General features: G+C 41.9%; 1 protein-coding gene across 7 annotated transcripts in view; it reads right to left on the bottom strand.

The window, feature by feature from the left end:
* The window catches only part of CRACR2A (calcium release activated channel regulator 2A), a 154,470-nt gene that overhangs the window by 95,818 nt on the left and 36,445 nt on the right, over positions 1-22,207 (bottom strand). For all 7 annotated transcript variants that reach the window (XR_010120917.1, XR_010120915.1, XR_010120916.1 and 4 more), the window contains exons 2-3: positions 18,365-18,445; positions 1,668-1,931 (exon numbers count right to left, since the gene is read on the bottom strand). Coding sequence is in view for 4 of the 7 variants with exons in the window: in XM_055281072.2 (XP_055137047.2) it covers positions 1,668-1,895 (228 nt within the window). In the remaining 3 variants the exon portion in view is untranslated. The remainder of the gene's footprint in view (positions 1-1,667; positions 1,932-18,364; positions 18,446-22,207) is intronic.

Below are 22,207 nucleotides of genomic sequence, written 5' to 3'. Positions count from 1 at the left end.
GCAGCAAGAGTGCTGAGTTGCACAGTACATGTGGCCCAGAGTTGACCCTCCATAAATGTGAATTTCCTTTTCTTTCTGTCTAAAGGGAATAATCAAAAGTTAAGCCTGATTTTGAAACCACTACCACCAACCACCACTACTGCAGACCTGTGAATGCCAATTATGAAGTTCACAGACGGGGTTTGTCAAAGGTTTCCTCAAAACACGCCGAATCTGGCCTTCAACGTGGAGTGAACCTTTGGGGACTGGGTTTTGGTGAAAGAAACTTATTGGGGGAGTCATCATTGCAAAGAAGGGTGGGCTGGGCTCAATTGTGGGCTGAGCTGATGTTGTTCCCCAGGTCTTTCCCCTCAATTCGTGCAACAGTTAGAGAGTGGAACAGCTCCAGGAAAAGCATAAGAACACCATCACGTGGGGCCAGGGAGAGAAAGAACTGCCACACTTCACCCTGAGTCACAAGGCTCCTTTCACAGCCTCCACACCTCAGAGCTCACTTGCATGAGCAGAGATGGGGCTGAGCCTAATGAGGGTCTCCATTTCACTGCCCAACTGTGGCATATTCTGAAAAACTAGACTTAAAGAAAGAGCCTAGCCATTGTGCTTCCTCCAACAGCACAGGGATGCGTCCCTTCAAAAATTACTCTGATGGAGTGAGTGACACAAAGACTGAGGGGAAAAGAGCTGCTTTCAAAGTACTCTAGTGGAGTCTGTATTTTATTCACCCATGTTCAAGCGAAATCCTGACTGCAGCATAAAAGACTTCAGTCAGACACTGAGAAGTTTTTGAAACTAAAGAAAGAAAGGCACCAAACCAGGAGTGGGCAAACTCTGCCCCTGGGCTAACCCAGCAATCCCCTATTTTGGTGTGGCTAGTGAGCTAAGCCTGATTTTTACATTTTTAAATGGTCAAAAAGAAATATCAAAAGAATAACAGTACTTGGTGACACATGGAAATTATATAAAATTCAAACTTCCTTGTCCATAAATAAAGTTTTATTGGAACACGGCACCCTCATTTGTTCACATATTGCCTATGGATGCTTTTGTGCTGTAACAGCAGAGATGAGTAGTTGTGATAGAGACTGTAAGGTCCACCAAGTGGAAAATATTTATTCTCTGGACCTTTATGAAAAGGCTGCCGGGCCCTGCACTAGGCAATGGTGTGCGCTGATTCTGCACACCATCTCTCTGGAGAATCTCTACAGGAGAGTGCAGTGTGTTTGGTTTGAAGGTGAGAGACGGGTAAAATGACCTCAGAAATGCCTTCCTCACATGTGTGGGAGAGGCTGTGCCTATTCCTGAGGCACAGACAGCAGGAATGACTTTGTTATAACTCAAGTTGGTGCCTTTCTACTTTTAGTTTCAGAAGGTTCTTCTCTGTGTCTTACTTAAGTCCCTTATGTTACTGTTATCATTTCCCACAATCCTGGAGAGTTATCGAGGCAGGGAGGAAGTAGCCCTGGAGTCTGACCGCCAGTAAAAGCCAGAAATAGAATGAACCCAGGAGGTCCGGCTCCTAGTAGAGTTTGGTCAGACCCTTCCTTCCAAGACAGAACTGATGGCATCTTTTCTGTTAAGGATGGCACCTCCCACGGGGTAAGCTCTAACCCAAGATAGGAAGACATTTGGCATTCTCGGTGGGCAGGCCTACCTGGGACCCTGCTTACCTGCATATCCTTCCTGGCGATGAAGCCCTTGCCTTCAGCATCACAGGTCTGAAAGAACTCCTGTGCCTTCCTCAGCATGACGAGCTGGCCCGACGTCTGCTCCTGAGTCTCCTTCTGCTCCAGGCTGTCCAGGGGATGCAGGCAGGCTCCACTCCCCTTTGGCCCCTGGCCAGACCCCTGACCAAGTCTCTGGGGTCTGGAGACTACCCTCCCGTCAGGGGCAGCCATCGAGATGAGTCAGTTTCTTGAAGTCTTTTTCAGAATCTGAACATGGAAAATGGGAGAGAGAAGTGGGTGTGGTGGGTTGGAGTGAGGCTGAAAAAGAACAAGGGGGGATGATAAGGAAGCACAGAGCCACCCACCAGTGTGTCCAGGCATCTCTTAGCAACCACCTCTTAATTAGCAAAAGCTCAGGACAAGGGGAAAATATTTCATGATCACTAATAGATCAGCAAGCCCATCAAAGGGAGAAAGGAAGAGTGCGGAAAGAAGACAGACATCTCCAGATTGAAAGGAGATGGAATAGGAGGAGCCCAAAAATAATTTCTCCCAATTTAAACAACCAAACAACAACAAAACAGATCCTGATAGACCAGCTGCCATTTATAGAGCGTTTACTTAGACACCATGCCATGGCCTCTATATACATTTTTTTTCATGTAATTCTCACATCTCTCTGACATAGCCATTATCATCTTTATTTTAGCAATGTGAAAACTGAGGCTCAGAGACATTGAGTGACTTGCCCAATATCACACAGCAAATTACTACAAAAGCTGAGATTGAAATCTAAGCTTGTATAACTTCTATGATCTCAATCCCACCCTGTCCTGACTCCTCAGCATTGCCGAGGGTGGAAAGCTCTCCTCAGGTGGATGCACTTGCTCCTACATCATTCACAGTCAACAAGTTCTTGGTGAGCTCTTACCCAATGTCATAGACCTCTGCCACAGCTGTGAGCTCTGCAGTTTACATAGGAGAAAATGTGCCCCATTCTCAAGGAGCTTCATGTTGTACAGGACTTGCCAGGCCTGGTTTGGTGACACCCAAGGCTGTTTTCAGCCCAAACCGAATCACAAATCATATACCTCAATCAGACTTTCAAAGACCCTGAAGGAGTGTTTTCAGAGGGTGTCTTGCAATGTGATGTGGAAGAGGGCATACAGAAACCTGGCTTCTAGTCTGGACTCCACTGCTGCTTAAATGACCTTGAACAAGTCGGTACCTGTCTGGGCCTCAGTTTCCTTATCTGTATGAGGAGAACACTGGACCTGTTTGTCTTTCAGGTCCCTTCTAGTTCTGAGCATCTGTAAGTCTGTGAAATCCCCACATCATAAAATGTTATGAATTATAAATGTTATTAATACAAAACTAAGTTCACGGGATAAAAGGAAATAACAACATCCTTGGATTTTTTTCCATCTGAAGACTTTTTGGAAGTAGAATAGGTCCAAATTTTAAATACATGATGACACTTCGATTTAAAAATAGAGATATGCACTGTCATGCATTTTTGGCGAGCTGGAGAACGTGATGCCCTGGATCACATTTCCTGTGTCCGTGTGAGTAAGAAAGGAGGAAAATAAGTGAATCACCAGGCAGGTTTCTCTGATTACCAGGCCCTGGGCCTCTGGCTCAGCTATACCATGTCCAAAGCAATCTAAAATCTGTTGATTTCAGTGACCATCTTCTACTTACCAGATTTGTCAAGAGCTGTGGGCCAGAGCTGGAAGAGCTCCTGGCCTCAGGAATGAACTTCATGTACTAAGGCCTTGACATTGCAGATCAGGCTACACCTCTTGCTCCGCGTGGCTGAACATGTAATTCCCACACTGGCCCATCTGACCAGCCCCATCCTCAGGAAATGTTCTTTCTTGTCATCTCTCTGTGTGTGAACTGACCATCACCTAATCCTAAGCAGATTTAACATTTTCATTCTGTCTTCCCCAGAGGGAGCTGCCTTGCATGTAAGTCTGAGGGGGCAGGGCTGTGTCTCCATGGCTTTTATGTGCATTGTTCAGCCCACCTGCATGCAGTGCTGGCTTTGGAAGGGCTTTTGGATAATGATGGTGGTAACGTGAGTTTCTGTAAATATATCACATGAGCAGAACAGGCTGTTGTCTTCCTGGTACCTTGCTGGGACTCTGTCTGCAAGGTCTCTGCTCCCAATAGGCCCCACCCTACTCCGACCTGCTGCTCCCAGGAGACGAGGTTAATAATATCTGTCATTCCTTGAGTGCTTTCTCTTGCCAGGCCCCTAGCATACTTCATCCTATTGAACCTGACATCCTCCCATATGGTAAGTATAATTCGGATTCCCATCATACAGATGAGGAAACTGAATTTTGGAGAGGTTAATTTGTATCAGGGTCTAGCACAGTCAGAGACCTCTTCCGCTATACCACATTGCCTGCCTGAGACCCAGTTGTGGGCTTGCTCTTAACAGTATACTCATCCCCAACTGATCTAAATCACCTCCCAGAGGCATATTCATCATTTTAACGGGAATGTCTTTCATTCATTCATTCATTCATTCATCCATTCATCCATTCATTTATTTCCATCTACTGATTACCACGCAGCAAGCTCTGAGCTAACACTGTGAAATAGTGTTAGGTGAAATAGTGAATAGGACATGGTCCCTGCCCTTAATGAATGAGCCTCTGAGAGTCCCTAATGGTGGGATTTCAATAATGGTGACTGATAGTTGGGGAAGATGTTTTAGAATGAGTCCTAAATAGACTCTGTAGCAATCAACTACTAGTAAATAGCTGTGTGACCTTAAGTGAGCCCTCAAGTCACTCTGGGCCTGAGAAATAGTAGAGAGGATTTCTTAGTTCCAGATCTGATGCTCACTGGCTTTCTACCTTCCCTAGACCACTTTCCTTCTACCTCTGCCCACCTGGTAACAGGTGATGCACGACATGAAAGAGTCAACTAGTAGTTCTAGAGAAGTCAGCTATGAGCAACCAGTAGACAGGCACCATGTCTTATTTGATTTTACTGCCAGTTTCTAGCCTAGAATATGGTACATAGTAGGTACTCACTGATCACTGCATGAAGGAAGACCAATCTTTTGCTGAAGTCTTCAGAGAAGGGCCTGCAAGCATTTTTATTTCAGGCAGGTAGTTCTATATGTGGAATTTTTATCTTATAATGAGTAAGTCTAGACTTCTGTTTCCAGAAAAGATGTACTATCAGAGGCTGGATTTACCCTCCCAATTGAAATGACCAAAATTCCAGAGAGAATATAACTTTAAAAATGGTTTTCAAGACACTAGACATCAGGAATGAAGGATGGTGATCCTTAAGCAGGGGCAGGACTATACTGAGCTGAGTGAAGCTCCTACAGAACAGGATTTAAAAAGACATTTACTCTCAGGAGCTAACCCTGCACTTACACAACCCTGAGAATTAGTACCTTCCTAAGAGTCAGCTGCTTAGGGTACAAAAATCTAAGGAGGCTTTCACTTGCAAAATTGTGCATCTGACAGTGATTTCTGCCTTAATTTTTTTTTTATCATAGGGGCTTCACTCATCTTACTCTAGTTCAAGCTCTGTCCCTGAGACATAGGAAAGAAACAAAATGAGCCCCAAGTTTGCCCTGTCTTATTGTCTAAAGAGTTTTTAGGTCATGGCACGGGGAGGGGAAACACAGGCACAGCTTGGTAGACTACCTATGCTGAGGAAACCCAACTATATCCTGCCTACAAGAAATGTGCTTTCCACATAAAGACACAAACTGTTAAAAGTAAAAGGCTGGAAAAAGATATAACACATTAACATTAGTTAAGAGAATATTGCCTATTAACATCAGGCAAAATGGATTACAGAAGGAAGAATATTAATGGGAATGAAAAAGTCATTTCATATTGATAAAAGGTCAATCCATCAATATGCTATAATAATGCTAAACATTTACGTGTCTAATAGCAGAGCTTCAAAATACACAAAGCAAAAACTGATTGAACTGCAAGGAAAAATAGCAAAGTCACAATGATATCCAAAGATTTCAATAACTTTCTCTCTCAATAATTTATAAAACAAGTAGACAGAAATCTGTAAGGATACAGATGATTTGAACACTATCAACCATCTTGACTTAATTGACATTTATAGAATACTCCACCCAATGACAGCTAAATATACTTTTCAAATACACGTGGAATACTGACCAAGATAATCCATATTCTGGGTCATAAAATGAGTCCTAATAAATTTAAAAGGATTCAATTTGTACAAAGTATGTACTCTGACCACATGGAATTACATTAGAAACCAATAACAGAGAGACCTCTGGAAAATGTCCAAGTATTTAGAAAGAGAGCAACACAATTCTAAACAACCCATGGGCCAAAGAAAAAAAGGAAAGGAGAAATGAAAAAGTATATTGAACTAAATGAAAAAAAAAAGCACAATATATCAAATTTTGTGGGATACTGCTAAAGCAGTACTGAGGAAAACATTTATAGCACTAATCATATATACATGGCAAGAAGAAAGGGCTCAAATCAGTGACCTCAGATTTTACCTTAAGAAACAAGAAAAATAAATACGAATTAAACTTGAAGTAAGGAGAAAAAAATAATAAGGATCAGAGAAGAAAAAATGAAATAGAAAACAGAAAAGCAATGGAGAAAATCAACAAAACTAAAAGCTGGCTCCTTGAGAAGATCAATAAAGAGAGAAGATACAAATTGCAATATCAGCAATATGAGGTGATATCTTACAGATACTATAGACAATAAACGGCTAATAAGAGAATATTATGAATAACTTTATGCCAACAAATTTGACAATTTAGATTAGATGAACCGATTCCTTGAAAAACACTAAATACCAAAGCTTACTCAAGGAGAGATAGATTACATGAATAATTCTATATCTGCTAAAGAAATTGACCTGATAGTTAAACAAAAAATCTTCCCACAAGAAAACTTCAGGTCCGCATAGCTAAATTGATGAATTCTATCAAATATTTAAAGAATAAGTAATACCAATTCTACACTGACTCTTTCAGAAAATTGAAGAGTAGGAAATACTTCCTAACATATTATATGAGGCTAGCATTACCCTGATACCAAAAGTGAATGAAGATATTACAAAAAAAGAATGCCAATATCCCTTATGAACACAGATGTAAACATTCTTTAGCAAATTGTAACAGATTGAGTTCAACGCCATATAAAAAGATGATAACCCTGACCAACCAGGGTTTATCTGAGAAATGCAAGAATGGTTTAACATTTGAAAATCAATAATGTAATTCACCATATTAACAAATTTTAAAAGATAAACCTTTTGATCACCTCAATAGATACAGAAAAAGCATCTGACAAAATGGACTCCTGATAAAAACTGAGAGAACTAGGAATAGGAAGGAACTGGCCCAACATGAAAATGGGCATCTACAAAAACAACAGCTAACATCATACTTAAGGGTGAAAGACCAAATGTTTTGTCCCTGGGGTCAAGAAAAAGACAAGAATGTCTACTCTTACCACTTCTATTCAACACTGTGTTGGAGATTTTAGCTAGTTCAATGGAGCAAGAAAAAGAAATAAAATACATTCAGATTGGAAAGGAAGAAGTTAAATTGTCTTTATTCCCAGACAGCAGGAGTGCTTATATAAAAAAAACTGATGAAATTCACAAAAAGCTACTATAACTAATAAGTGAATTTGACAAGGTTGCAGGACACACACTCAGTATATGATAATCAATTGTATTTATCTATACTAGCAATAAAAAATTAAAATTGAAATAAAAATATCATTTGCAATGGTATAAAAATATGAGATATGAATATATCTGACAAAGGATGTGTAATACTTATACACTGAAAGTCATACAATATCAATGAGAATACAAAGAAGACATAAACAAATGGAGAGATATGCCATGTTCATGGGATTGAGAGACTCAATATTATTAAGATGTTATTTCTTCCTAAGTCCAATAGATTCATCTCAATTCCAGTCAAAATCCCACCAGGCTTATTTGTAGAAATTGATAACCTGATCTAAAATTCACAAAAAATGAGAAAAACCTAGAATATCCAAAACAACTTTGAAAAAGAAGAACAAAATTGGAAGACAAACACTACCTGATTTCAAGACTTATTATAAAGCTATAGTAGGCAAGACAGTGATACTGGCATAAAGACACACAGACAGATAAATGGAACAGAATATAGAACAGAGAAGCCAAAAATAGACCCATGTATATAAATGATTTTTGGCAAAGATGCAAGGCAATTCAGGGGATAAAGCATAGTTTTTTCCAACAAATGATACTGAAACAATTGAATATCCATTTGCAAAAAGAGTTTTTTGTTTTGAGACAGAGTCTTGCTCAGGCTGGAGTGCAGTGGCGTGATCTCTGGCTTACTGCAAGCTCCACCTCTCGAGTTACGCCATTCTCCTGCCTCAGTCTCCCAAGTAGCTGGGACTACAGGTGCTTGCCACCACGCCCAGCTAATTTTTTATATTTTTAGTAGAGATGGGGTTTCACCATAGCCAGGATGGTCTTGATCTCCTGACTTCATGATCCGCCCACCTTGGCCTCCCAAAGTGCTGGGATTACAGGCATGAGCCACCGCACCCAGCCGCAAAAAGAATTTTAATTCACACCTTGTACTATATATAAAAAATAACTTACAATGTATCACAGACCTAAATGTACAACCTATAAACATAAAACTTCAAGAAGGAAACATCTTTCTGACCTTAGCTTAGGCAAAAGTTTCTTGGGTATAACAACAAAAGTGCAATCCATTTGAAAAAAATATGACAAATTGGTCTTCATCAAAATTTGAAACATCTGCTCTTTGAAAGATACAATTTAAGTGAATGAAAAGCAAACCACAGACTGAGAAAAAGTTTTACAAAACACATATCTAATACAGGGTGTTTATCTAGAATGCATAAAGAACTTTCAAAACTCATTAATAAGAAAACAAACAACCACTTTTTAAAATGGGCAAAACATTTGAAGAGGCACTTCACCAAACAAGATATAGGGATATCAAACAACTACATAAAAAGATGTTCACCCTCATTAGTTATAAGAGACATGCAACTGAAAACCACAATGAAATACCACTACACACCTATTGGAATGGCTAACATTACGAAGATTGACTGTACCAACTCTTGGCAAAGATGTGGAGCACTTGGAACTCTCATATATTGCTAGTAAAAATGTAAAGTAGTACCATTCCTTTGGAAAACATTTGACAGTTTCTTAGAAAGTCAAACAAATGTTTAATTCAGCCATCCTAGTCCTAAATATTTACTCAAGAGAAGAAAAGCATGTGTACATACAAAGACTTGTACATGACTGTTCGTCACACTTTTATTTGTAATAGCCAAAAACAATGACCCAATGTTCGTTGACGGGTAAATGGATAAACAAATTATGGTATGCCATTCTTAATTAAAGGGAATGAACTGTTGATCCTAAGCAATAAAATGAACAAATCTCAAAATAATCACGTGAGTAACAGAAGCCAGACAAAAAAGGCACATACTATATGATTTCATTTATATAAAACTCTAAAAAATGAAAACATCTGTTAGAAGAAATGAGAATAGGAAGGAGTGAGAAGGAGGGATTACCAAGGGGCAAGAGGAAATTTTGGGGGGTGTGGATATGTCTGCTACCTTAAGTTCATGAATATGATATATGATTCCATGATAGTTTCCTGGACTTATTTATTCATACACACACACATATACAAATATATATTAAAACTGATCAAATGGTACACTTTACATATAATACAGTCTATTATATGTCAATAGCTCAACACATCTATTAAAAAATAGAAAAGAAGAACGGGTCTGGGTCAGAACCTTCTTCTGTCTCCCAGGCCTTGCAAATCTAGTCCAGTCCATTGTATTTATCCCAGGAGCCTGATTCCACCTTTTACATTCAACTCTGGCAAGCAGAAAATGGCTGAAAATTAAGCAATTTCCCTGTGAAAACTTTCAGTCTGTTTGTGGAGGGAGCTAAATAAACCCTACAAATAAAGAAGCAGGCAGAGCCCCTTGTGAAGACCACTGATCTAACATGACTTCAGCCTCTTCTCTCTTACCCTGTGTCCCCTGGCTAGACCTGCAGTCTTTGCTGAGCGTCTGTGGCTTTCTCAAGACCAGTGGAAAACAAAACAGCAGAAGTGCTTCTACTTTCATTTCCAAATAAAGTGGAAGCCCTGCATGAGATTGGCTGTCTCCCATTTGGATGAAGCCCAAGGATGCCTTAATCTCAGGGCTAGACATAGCTTTTTGTCTCAGAGATTTTCCATTAGACCAACAGACAGTAAGTACATCCATAAAGGAGGAAATGGTAGAGTATATTTTTTTTTTTTTTTTTTTTATACTTTAGGGTTTTAGGGTACATGTGCACAATGTGCAGGTTTGTTACATATGTATCCATGTGCCATGTTAATTTCCTGCACCCATTAACTCGTCATTTAGCATTAGGTGTATCTCCTAATGCTGTCCCTCCCCCCTCCCCCCACCCCACAACAGTCCCCGGAGTGTGATGTTCCCCTTCCTGTGTCCATGAGTTCTCATTGTTCAATTCCCACCTATGAGTGAGAACATGTGGTGTTTGGTTTTTTGTCCTTGCGATAGTTTACTGAGAATGATGTTTTCCAGTTTCATCCATGAACCTACAAAAGACACGAACTCATCATTTTTTATGGCTGCATAGTATTCCATGGTGTATATGTGCCACATTTTCTTAATCCAGTCTATCGTTGTTGGACATTTGGGTTGGTTCCAACTCTTTGCTATTGTGAATAGTGCCGCAATAAACATACGTGTGCATGTGTCTTTATAGCAGCATGATTTATAGTCCTTTGGGTATATACCCAGTAATGGGATGGCTGGGTCAAATGGTATTTCTAGTTCGAGATCCCTGAGGATTCGCCACACTGACTTCCACAATGGTTGAACTAGTTTACAGTCCCACCAACAGTGTAAAAGTGTTCCTATTTCTCCACATCCTCTCCAGCACCTGTCGTTTCCAGATTTTTTAATGATGGCCATTCTAACTGGTGTGAGATGGTATCTCACTGTGGTTTTGATTTGCATTTCTCTGATGGCCAGTGATGATGAGCATTTCTTCATGTGTTTTTTGGCTGCATAAATGTCTTCTTTTGAGAAGTGTCTGTTCATGTCCTCTGCCCACTTTTTGATGGGGTTGTTTGTTTTTTTCTTGTAAATTTGTTTGAGTTCATTGTAGATTCTGGATCTGACAAAGGGCTAATATCCAGAATCTACAATGGTAGAGTATATTCTAAAGGCAAAGGGAAAAGACCACCACAAGGAGAAAACAGAAAATACTTTTTATCTGCCTGACTTTGTGAGAGTTTCCAGGCCACTCTCCTCCCTCCAGAATGGTTCCATAAAAGCCGTTATAAACAGATGGGAATTATCCAGTCCTTAAATATATCCAGGAAGATTTCCCAGATATCCAAGGTAATTCCAGCAGCCTAGTAACTGCTGCAATCAGAAAGTTTGTAGATCAAACCTAAATCCCTCCTAAGGGTTCTAAGCTAATTTTCCCCTTAATCTAGAGAACAGCTGGTATCTCCTTCCACATCACACCAGTGGCAAACCTGAAAGCGGCCGCTAAGTCATCCAGATTTCCCTTGAATGTCTCCTGCAGCACAGAGTTAGGAAACTGAAAGGCCAAAAAGCATCTCCAGGATCCACTGACATCTCTTTAATCGCCCAGGCTTCAGTGGGAGGAATCCTCCGTATGCAGCAGTACCTGGAAGCCCCAGTGATTAACTCGGGGCTGGCGAAGTCTGATAAAGGTAAAGAGATGGGTGGGTCTCTTCAAACTGCAGAGAGGCAGGAGGACTTGGGATTAGTATCTGATGTGAGTGCAGTCTTGTGGAACAGACCCCTTAAACTGTGGGGTCTGCACTAACTCTGGATAATGTCAGAATCGAATTGACTTATAGGATGTATATTTGGTGTCAGAAAAAAAGACACTACAATATATAACAATCAATTTTCTGGGTTGGTGTAGGGGGCAGCCCTCATTTGTAGCATCTGCCTATTTCCGTGGTGTCAATATTCCCACTGTGACCAATTTCAACCAACAATCTATTGGCTCTCATCAAGAAAGCAATTGAGTGGCTGATGTTTCTGGAAAAGGGAATCAGCATCCCTAGTACTGTTTGCACAGGTGATAGTAGCTGATACCTCTTTAGAATGTATCCCCTCAACCCTAAACTTACAGGGCAGAACCCATTATTAAATGTCTTAGTGCTTGGGGGGAAATGTGGGGTTTCACAGGGGGATCACCAGTTCTTCATGCCTGTGCCTCTTCTATACACCCCATGACCTGGGCAGGCCCTTGAGTGGGGGCAGGAGACAAGGCAGATGCAGGGACCCTGATGGTGAGGAACAGAGATGCAGAGCTGCGTCTCACAGGGCTCCTCTCACCACCTCCTACGCAGGAGGAAAGCACTTAGCACAGGAGCCAGACCCAGCCGGAAGTCAGAATTGTCCCTGTTCCATATGAGAGTGTGATTTATTTCTTTGACACATAGTGAAGTAGGGGGCTTTGGACAAATACCACCCCTTCTCTGATAGGCCTCCTGCTGTGGTGGATAAGAACATGAATTCCAAGGCCAGAGTGCCTGAGTTAGCTGTATGACTCTGGCAAGTTTCTTAAGCTCTCTGAACTTCATTTTCCTCATCTGTAAAATGAAGGGCCAGGACAGCTACTTACATGTGTCAGCTATTACTTATTTATTTAGAGACAGAGTCTCACTCTGTTGCCCGGGATGAAGTGCAGTGGCATGATCTCAGCTCACAGCAACCTCCGGCCCCTGGATTCAAGCAATTCTCCTGCCTCAGTTTCCCAAGTAGCTGCGATTACAGGTGTGTGCCACCACGCCCAGCTAATTTTTTTATTATTTTTAGTAGAGTTGGGGTTTCACCACGTTGGCCAGGCTGGTCTTGAACTCCTGACCTCAAGTGGTCCACCTGCCTCATCCTCCCAAAGTGCTGGGATTACAGGCATGAGCCAACACACCCAGCCTGTCAGCTATTATTATTATATTGAAATCAAATTGGCTTCCTCCACCCCAGATCATATTATAATAAAACGAACTAATAAAAAAGCAAAAAAACAAAACAAAACAAAATTACATAAAGAGAAACAACCAAGAGGTCCAAAAATCTACCCTTGACTCCCAGCCGGACAGGATTTCGTGGTGTGGTTTCCCCTACCCCAGGCCACCAAGAAGGTGAATATGCCCCACCAGCCTTATAAAGGGGCAGGTGGATGGAGGTGCATTTGACTGCCTTTGAAATGGGCAGTCTTTCCACTCTGCAGCCTGCTGTAGCTTCTGCTATGCTCCATCTTGCATCCCTTCTCCTCAAATTAGGTCCAATTTTCTTGTTCTAGCCTCAAGGGAGACAGGGAACAGCTGTCTCCTACCTCTGTAAAACAACTCTTTCAGGTCTGGACAACTATTATTAAACAGCCCCCTTCGCACTTCTCTTGCTCTATTATAAGATACATTAAAAGCCTTGATAATGATTTGAGGTCTCTGTGAGATGGTTGCTGTTCACCCTAATTTCTTCAATAATTAGTGGTTGTAAACCACTTTGAAGATAAAAGGCATTTTATAAGAACTAAGCCCTATTATGATTAGCTTTCCAATATTTCCTTGCTAAAGCCAGTGAGAACATCAAAGCCAAACATAGCCACAGCATGATATCTGGTGGTTAATTAGATGTATTTCAAGGTGTCTGGTATATATTAAAGAAACTGCTGCAAAATTTATCAACATTAAATAAGTGTCTGCTTTCTTCCCATGAACAAGCTTTTTTCAAAGGCTGTCAGTGCTGATGCCTGCAAGACAAGTGCCTGAAGAGGACAAATTGCTCATGTATCCCCTGGGCCTGGAAGAGGGAGATGTAATAATAACACCTGGCTTGGTATAACATCCTTTCTTATCGTTGTCTATACAATTCTATATATACCAGATCTCCTTTTGTTTTGTTTTTGCAATTATGCTGTAATATAAGCAAGTAAAGTAACACTATCCCCTCTTTATAGATAAGGAAGTTGCATATGCTGATGAATTTTAGAAGCAGATCAGTGTGGTGGACCTGGACAAAGTCAGGGCTGCAGATCTGTTATCAAGGTGGTGTTATCGATGCTCCATTCAGATACCCTTGAATACATTTTGTGGACCCTCCCTCAGCATCTGTGTGCTTTTGCTTCTAACTCTCTGAACCCGTAACTCTTAGAAGGTGGACGCTTGAGCTATTGACCCACTTTGTCCACATGGACAGAGCCAGAAGTGCCTGGAAGTTTCCCCCACACCTCTAAAGAGCCCTTATCCAACGACTGACGGGCGTGGAATTATGAAAGCCCAGTACTCCTGCCTCCAGTGGGAACAAACTCTAGTTGTGATACACTTTAGAACACTTTTGTGGGGACAGAGGCTGGAACTTTGCGGAGATCTCACTATGTGTGGCTTCCTACTCTCTCCCATCCTGCTTCCCCATCCCTTACCAGGTTCTCCTGGAAGCATTTTCTTTTCTTTTTCTTTTTTTTTTTTTTTTTTTGAGACGGAGTCTCGCTCTGTCGCCCAGGCTGGAGTGCAGTGGCCCAATCTCGGCTCACTGCAAGCTCCGCCTCCCGGGTTCACGCCACTCTCCTGCCTCAGCCTCCCAAGTAGCTGGGACTACAGGCGCCCACCACCACGCCTGGCTAATTTTTTGTATTTTTTAGTAGAGACGGGGTTTCACCGTGTTAGCCAGATGGTCTCTATCTCCTGACCTTGTGATCCGCCCACCTCGGCCTCCCAAAGTGCTGGGATTACAGGCGTGAGCCATCAGGCCTGGCCAGCATTTTCTTAATAAACCACCTGAATATGAATCTTCCTGTCAGGGTTGGCTTCTGGGAGCCCAATCTAAGATAATTCTCTTGATCCAACATTAATGACAACATTTTGTATATTTTCTATGTGATACATTCTCCCAGTTCCAAACCTTCCTTTTCAAGTCTCCAGACCTAAATATCTATGTTTTCTGTGTCTGTTCCTGTGCCCTTAACTCTTAGCACTCTATTCTCAAAGCCTCTCTTTCTCTTGGATTATGATGTTCCAACTCTTTCTGGGAAAATGGTTGCAATTTCTCCAGCTATGTGGAAGGCACTGAACCAGACAGCTGCTATGGGAGACACAGAGATGTATTTACAACTATTGTCTTTCACAATGCACTGACAATCTATCAGGGGACAACATACAAACAGCAGAGGTAGAGGAGGTGAGAAGAGCCACGTGTGTGTGTGTGCAATAAAAACTGTAGGCACAAACAACTCTCAGAGTGGTCCCCAAAAATAAAACTACTCTCCAGTAATTCTCTATACCATACAATTCTGACTCATTTTATTTAATTTTTGAAGCAGAAACTTCTCTCAAATGTTTAAGAAAATGAAAATCAGCTATGGTAGAGATAATCCAAATGAGTGGATAATCCAATAAAGAGGAGGTTTTATTTAAATCTGCTTTGCATTATTCTTTATAGTAGCACCGCAGGAAGCTGTTTCAGAAAAGTTATTTATTGCAGGAAAACAGCTAATTCATGAATTCAATCTTAAGTCTGCCTGACTCTTTACAACCTCAGTTTCTGGCCGGGTGCAGTGGCTCACGCCTGTAATCCCAACACTTTGGGAGGCCAAGGCGGGTGGATCACAAGATCAAGAGATCGAGACCATCCTGGCCAACATGGTGAAACCCCATCTCTACTAAAAATACAGAAATTAGCTGGGCATGGTGAGCGTGCCTGTAATCCCAGCTACTCAGGAGGCTGAGGCAAGAGAATCGCTTGAACCCGGGAGGCGGAGGTTGTAGTGAGCCAAGATCGTGCCACTGCACTCCAGCCTGGTGACAGAGCAAGGCTCCACCTCAAAAAAAAAAAAAAAAGAAAGAAAGATGGGAAGTTTACTAGGCCTCTTTTATCAGGGCACTAATCCCATCAGAGTCCTCAAAGGCCCCATTTCCTACTATCATCCACTTGGGAGGTTAAGTTTCAACATAACGAGTTTTAAATTGGCACAGTTATTCAGTCCGTAGCATTCCAACCCTGAATTCCCCAACTCATGTCCTTCTCACATGCAAAATACATTCGTTCCATTCCAACAGCCTCAAAAGTCTCAACTCGTTCTAGCATAAACTCAAAGGCAGAAAGTCCAAAATCTCATGTAGATATCACGTAAATCAGATATGGTTGAGACTCGGTATTATTCATTCTAAGACAAATTCCTCACCAGCTGTGAGCCTGTGAAATCAAACAAGTTGTGTGCTTCCAAAAACAATGATGGGACAGGGGCATGACAGATGTTCCATCTCTAAAGGAATAGGCTGAGAATGTTCCAAATCTTTAAGTTCTCTGCTTTTGACTTGCAATTTCATCTTAAGTCACAGTCCCCCTCTCAAATTTTACTATAAGCAGTCGAGAGAAACTAGGCCACTCCTTCAAACTTTCCTTAGATATTTCCTCAGTCAAATATCCAATTTCATCACTTGCGGGTTCTACCTTCTACGAAACACTGATGTGAGCACAACTTGGCCAAGTTCTTTGCCACTTTATAACAAGACTGGCCTTTCCTCTAGTGTCTAATAACATGTTCTTCATTTTCATCTGAGACCTCATCAGAACGGCTTTTATCATCCATATTCCTACCAATGCTCTGTTCAGGATGACTTACGTCTTCTTTAAGATTGAGGCCTTCTCTACAGCTCTTCTCTTCTCCTTCTGAGCCCTCACCAGAACCACCTTTAAAAGTCAGGTCATGGCAATGTAGGCTTTTTCTAGCATGTACCTCAAAATTCTTTCAGCCTCTACCTATTACCCATTCCACAGCCACATCCACATTTTTAGGTATTTATTACAGCGGCACCCTACTCTTGGTAACAAATTCAGTATTAGTTAGAGTTTAACATACAAGATGCTCTACTGAGGTGGAGTAAAAGGCCATCCAAAGGGCTTAATTTTGACATTTTCTCCAAACCATAGTCTTTCTTGTATGAATCACTATGAGTTTGGAGAGCACATTATTATCATGGATTTTAGTGGCTGCTAGAAAATGAGAGGAAAACAAAGACAACAATGAATCTAACCTGCAGAGATAACCCCACTTGGTATCTTAGCCAACAGTTTCCAATTATTTCCCCATCAAACCTCTAGTCTTCATTCCCTCTCCCTTCCCTCTTCTTGTCCTCTCAACCCCATCTGTCAAGAGGCTAGCAGAAGCATAGTATCATAGAAAGGTTTAGGCATCAAAAATAAAGTTCAAGAGTGAACTTTTCCATCCTGTGACCTTGGGAAGTTGGCCATTTTTTTTTTAAGTGAGGATAACAGTTTCCTCCCTGCCTATCTGTATTAGGTCATTCTTGCATTGCTATAAAGAAATACCTGAGACTCAGGCCGGGCGCGGTGGCTCACGCTTGTAATCCCAGCACTTTGGGAGGCCGAGGCGGGCGGATCACGAGGTCAGGAGATCGAGACCATGGTGAAACCCTGTCTCTATTAAAAATACAAAACATTAGCCGGGCGTGGTGGCGGGCACCTGTAGTCCCAGCTACTCGGAGAGGCTGAGGCAGGAGAATGGCATGAACCTGGGAGGCGGAGCTTGCAGTGAGCCGAGATTGTGCCACTGCACTCCAGCCTGGGCGACAGAGCAAGACTCCGTCTCAAAAAAAAAAAAAAAAAAAAAAAGAAATACCTGAGACTGGATAATTTAAGAAGAAAAGAAGTTTAATTGGTTTATGGTTCTGCAAGCTATGCAAGCATGGTGCCAACATCTGCTTGGTTACTGGGGAGGTCCCAGGGAGCTCTTACTCATGGCAGAAGGTGAAGCAGGGGCTTGCATGTCACATGGCAAAGCAGGAGCAACAGAGAGAGAGACAGCTGGGGGTGAGGTATCACACACTTTTAAATGACCAGATATCATGAGAACTCACTCACTATGGTAAGTACAGCACCAAGCCATGAGGGATAGTGCTAAGCCATTCATGAGGATTCACCCCCATAATCCAATCACCTCCCACCAGGCCCACCTCCAAAACTAGGGATTACAATTCAACATGAGATTTGGGCAGTGACAAATATCCAAACTATTACTATATCACTATCCCATGGGAAGTGGCTGAGACAGCAGATGTGAAAGTGAACTGTGATGCTGTACACCAACGCAAACACACCCTCCTCATTGCCAAGGGAGGCTGGACAGCAGGGAAATCAGGATTGGACAGGCTCCACAGTGGAACTGGCTCTGTGAGTGACCAGTGGCTGAGGAGCGGCTCTTTGCAGAGAGAGGATAGCAGACCCTCTCTGGAGGCTTCCAGACCCTTGTGCCCACATGAAAAAGAGCTGGGCAAAGTGACAAACCCCCTCTCCCCAAGGCCTCCCTTAAATGAACTTAAGTGATACCCCAACAAGGTGGAATAGACCCTCTGTCATCTAGTATTTTTAAAACTGTCCTCAAGAAGGCTGATGAACTGTTTCTCAAATCCAAAGGCCTACTGCTGATCCTCGTGAATATTAAAAAACAGCTACAATAGTGCTAACAAGGCAGGGCCTGAAGTTGGGGTCTGGGGTAGGGGCAGATCTAGTACTCTGCAACCTGTTGCCTTTTGTTCGCTCACTCACCTTGCAGCTCCCGGCTCCTTGGAGGACCTGCAACTCTTCACACCTGGAGGGTACTTTGGCCACTGGTGACTTGAATTCCACCTAGGAAACACACAAGAGATGAATCACACCTTGTTGTCCACTGAGGGTCACAACAGAAGTGGCTTTATAGCAATTTTGGAAAAACTTGGGAGGAAACATTGCTCCTGCCGCATTGCAGTGTTCTGGAAGAAAACAGGCCTAATTCATCCTCTTCCAGGTTTTGGAGAAGAGGAGGGAAGATGAAGGAATAGCAATGATAAGTCTGCTTAGTGACCCTGAATCCAGAGATTACGTCCAGCCTGATGGGAGCAGGCCCTTGTGCATGAGAAGGGGGTAGCCTCAGGGTTAATTGGACACTGCCCCCACGCCCCCAACAGAGCTCCAGCTCTCAGCAAGTGCTCTTTAAATTCTTTCCATCCAATCCACAGATGCCATCTACACCATAGGAGCTCACCTTTGAAGATAGCGATGTAAGCATTGTGGCAAGAATCACTGCCTTCCCTAAGAAAGAAATGCAGTAGGATGTACAAGAAAGCCTAGGGGCTACATAAGGAGGAAAAGCTGAAAAATGATGGAGGAGGGACAGGCTTTGGGACAGGGAGAGGATGGGCTTCCTTGCACAGGACAGTTTGGGAGCATTACGACTGAACCTGGAGAGCAACTTTACAGAATGCTTTGGCCACATGCTAAGTAGCACGGTCTGAGAGCATGCTTGAAATGACTGAAGGGAGCAGTAGTGATTACAAAAAGGGGATTGGGATTATCTACTGTAGAATGCCAAAGCTCAAACCACAGCTAGACCTGAAGTCCGGATGTGTATCACCAAGGAATCTGGCCTCTGTGCCTCTCATATGCACAATTCATGGGAGGCAAATAGTCATCAGGTGTTTCCTGTTCTATACGAGGTAACACAGGCTCATGCTCATTCATTTGTTTAATGAATATTCACTCTGTGCAGGCACTTTTTTTAGGTGCCAAAGGCAGCAACAGGCAAATCCAGCAAGGTATTGTCCTTGCAGAGCTTATATTCCAGTGGGGAGAGACAAATCAAAATACACAGACCAAATGAGCACTTCCAGATAATGAAAAGTGCTGGAGCAAGATAACCCCCTCTCTAAGCCACCTGTGGGCACCCCTGTCCCCTGCTCCGCTGGCATTGCTACCAGGATGCTGGAAGCAAACAAATGGGGAGACTTCACTCTCTGGTGCTTTCCCAGGCAGCAGCCCTCAGCAAAGCCAGCGCAGTGGGTAAACAGGAGAGCAAAGCTGCCCTGTCTTGTCCCCACTGCTGACACCTGGGAAACTGACTTAGAAAAAATTGTTTGGACTATAAATAAGATATGAACAGTGTTATTTCTAGATGATAACCTTAAGAGATGATTTTTATTTTCTTCTGAATTTTCTGATATTTTTATTACTACAATGCATTATTTTGCAATAAGGAGAGAAAAATATTTTTTAATGAGAAGATTGGCCTAGCTACATTAAATAAGTAAGAAATATATTTGGACAAATAGGCAGGGGCCACATCTTAGGGTGATGAACAACATCTTACCATATCACTTTATGGTTTACAAAGCAATTTCACAAAAATATCTCCTTCAACCCTTATAAGACTTTCTCGAAGTTACATAGAAAATGCAGTAGAATGCCTGACCCTCAGGTCCCTGACTTCTAGGCCAATGTATTTTCCATTATTCCACTGCCCATCTGTAGCAGACCCTACTTCTCTTTACATCTGAGGGATTCAGAAAGCCACTGAGCCCCAGATCTGAACTCTCTTGTCCCAACCCTTGCCTTCTCCTATAGTGACCATGCTAATTAATTCATGCATTTATTGATCTAGTCTTTACAGACCCCCTACCAGGTTCCAGGCACTGGGTGCATGGGATATGGTAAAGAAGCAAATAGGTCTCCCAGTGGGTTGGGGGAAAGGCTTCAACAAATGAGTGAATATATGATATAAATCATGGTAACTGCAGTAAAAGGAAAGTAAAGAGTATTATGTGAGTGGCTAGTATGAGAGGGAGCTAATTTGGACGGTGGCACTAGCCCTTCACTCAATTTCCCAGCAACATGCTGTCACTGAGTACAACCAAGGTAAGTAAGACAGCTATTCTAAGATGGAGGGTGAGATTACAAGAGACCAACCTGAGTCTCAAAGGGTGTATGTTTTGGATGCCTAGACAGCTTGCAAAGCCACATAAAAAGTTAATTAAGAACATCACACGTACTTATAATAATGAAACAGCTCCCTTAAACCCAGTCTGAAACAAGGTACAGTTTACCAACCAGATAGGTCATCAGAGATGTCCCAAGTCCACATATGATTGTCACTGGGAGAGGTCACAGAAGGCCAGGAATGTGAAAGTGAAGGTTAAACCAGAAAACAATATGTAGCTAACAATAAAAGGTGACTTCAAAAGTTCATAAAAATGGAATTAAACGATGAAAATTACAAATATAAACTTGATTTCCCAACATAAGCTCCATCATGTTTGATACAGTTTTTTAAGCAATGACAACAGCCATATAGTCCATCCCTAAAGAAATGAGGGTCCTGGGAATTTAATCATGTCAATGCAGTCTTTTTTGCATTATTAACTGAAGAAAAATGAGTGCCCTTTAAAGATTTAAGATTAGAAAACAAAAAGAAGTCAGAAGGAGCCAAATCAGAACTGTAAAGTGGATGCCTGATGATTTCCCACCAAACCTCTCTTGAAATTGCCCTTGTCTGAAGAGAAGAATGAGCGGGAGCATCGTCCTGGTGGAGGAGTCTCTGGTGACACTCTCCCAGGTTTGTTTTTTTTTTTTTTCTTTAGGTGTTTTTCTTCTAATGCTTTGGCTTTCTCACAATAAATGCTCTCATAATAAGCAGATGTTATTGTTCTTTGGCTCTTCAGAAAGTCAACAAGCAAAATGCCTTGAGCATTCCAAAAGACCATTGCCATGACCTCTGCTCTTGACTGGTCCACATTTGCTTTAATTGGACCACTTCCACCTCTTGGTTTGATTGTGCTTTGTTTTCAGGATCATACTGAAAAAGCCCTGTTTCATCTCCTGTTACAGTTCTTCAAAGAAGTCCTTCAGGGTCTTGATTCCATTTGTTTGAAAGTTCCATTGAAAGCTCTGCTCTTGTCTGCAGCTGATCTGGGCACAACGGTTTTGTCAAACATTGAGTGGGAAGTTTGCTCAGTTTTAATTTTTCAGTCAATATTATGTAAGCTAAACCAGTTGAGATGTCTACAGTGTTGGCCATCGTTAGTTCTGTTAAACATTGGTCCTTTTTAGTTAGGGCACAAACAAGATGTATCTTTTCCTTGCAAATTGATGTGGATGGTCTGCCGCTATGGGCTTCATCTTCAATGTCATCTCATCCCTTCTTAAAATGAGCTGTCCATTTGTAAATGCTGATTTTGGGGGGGGCATTGTCCCCATGAACTTCTTGTAAAGCATCAATAAGTTCACAATTCTCCTGCCCAAGCTTCTCTACAAATTTGTTGTTTGTTTTTGTTTCAATTTTAGCAGAATTTGTGTTGCTTCGATAGGGGCTCTTTTCAAACTGATGTCTTATCCTTCTTAGTGACTCAAACTAGATCCTGTTCAGATGTTATACCAAGTTAGTATGAGTTTATTTTGGTTCTAAAACAATTTTGATATTCTTGTATTTTTTTTAATAATATGCATTTTCCATGAACTTTTGGAAGACCCTTTGTACAAGCCAGGACACTTCAGTGTCTAAGTGGATGGCACAGGCGTTCAATACCACAGGACTTCAGATGGGGAGAGGACAGGAGCTGAAATGTCAGGAAAGGCTTCTGT

The sequence above is a fragment of the Symphalangus syndactylus genome, chromosome 5 (assembly GCF_028878055.3).
Source record: "Symphalangus syndactylus isolate Jambi chromosome 5, NHGRI_mSymSyn1-v2.1_pri, whole genome shotgun sequence".
Lineage (NCBI taxonomy): Eukaryota > Metazoa > Chordata > Mammalia > Primates > Hylobatidae > Symphalangus > Symphalangus syndactylus.
The sequence above is the reverse complement of the archived record's forward strand: the minus strand, read 5'-3'. Positions and strand labels throughout refer to the sequence as shown.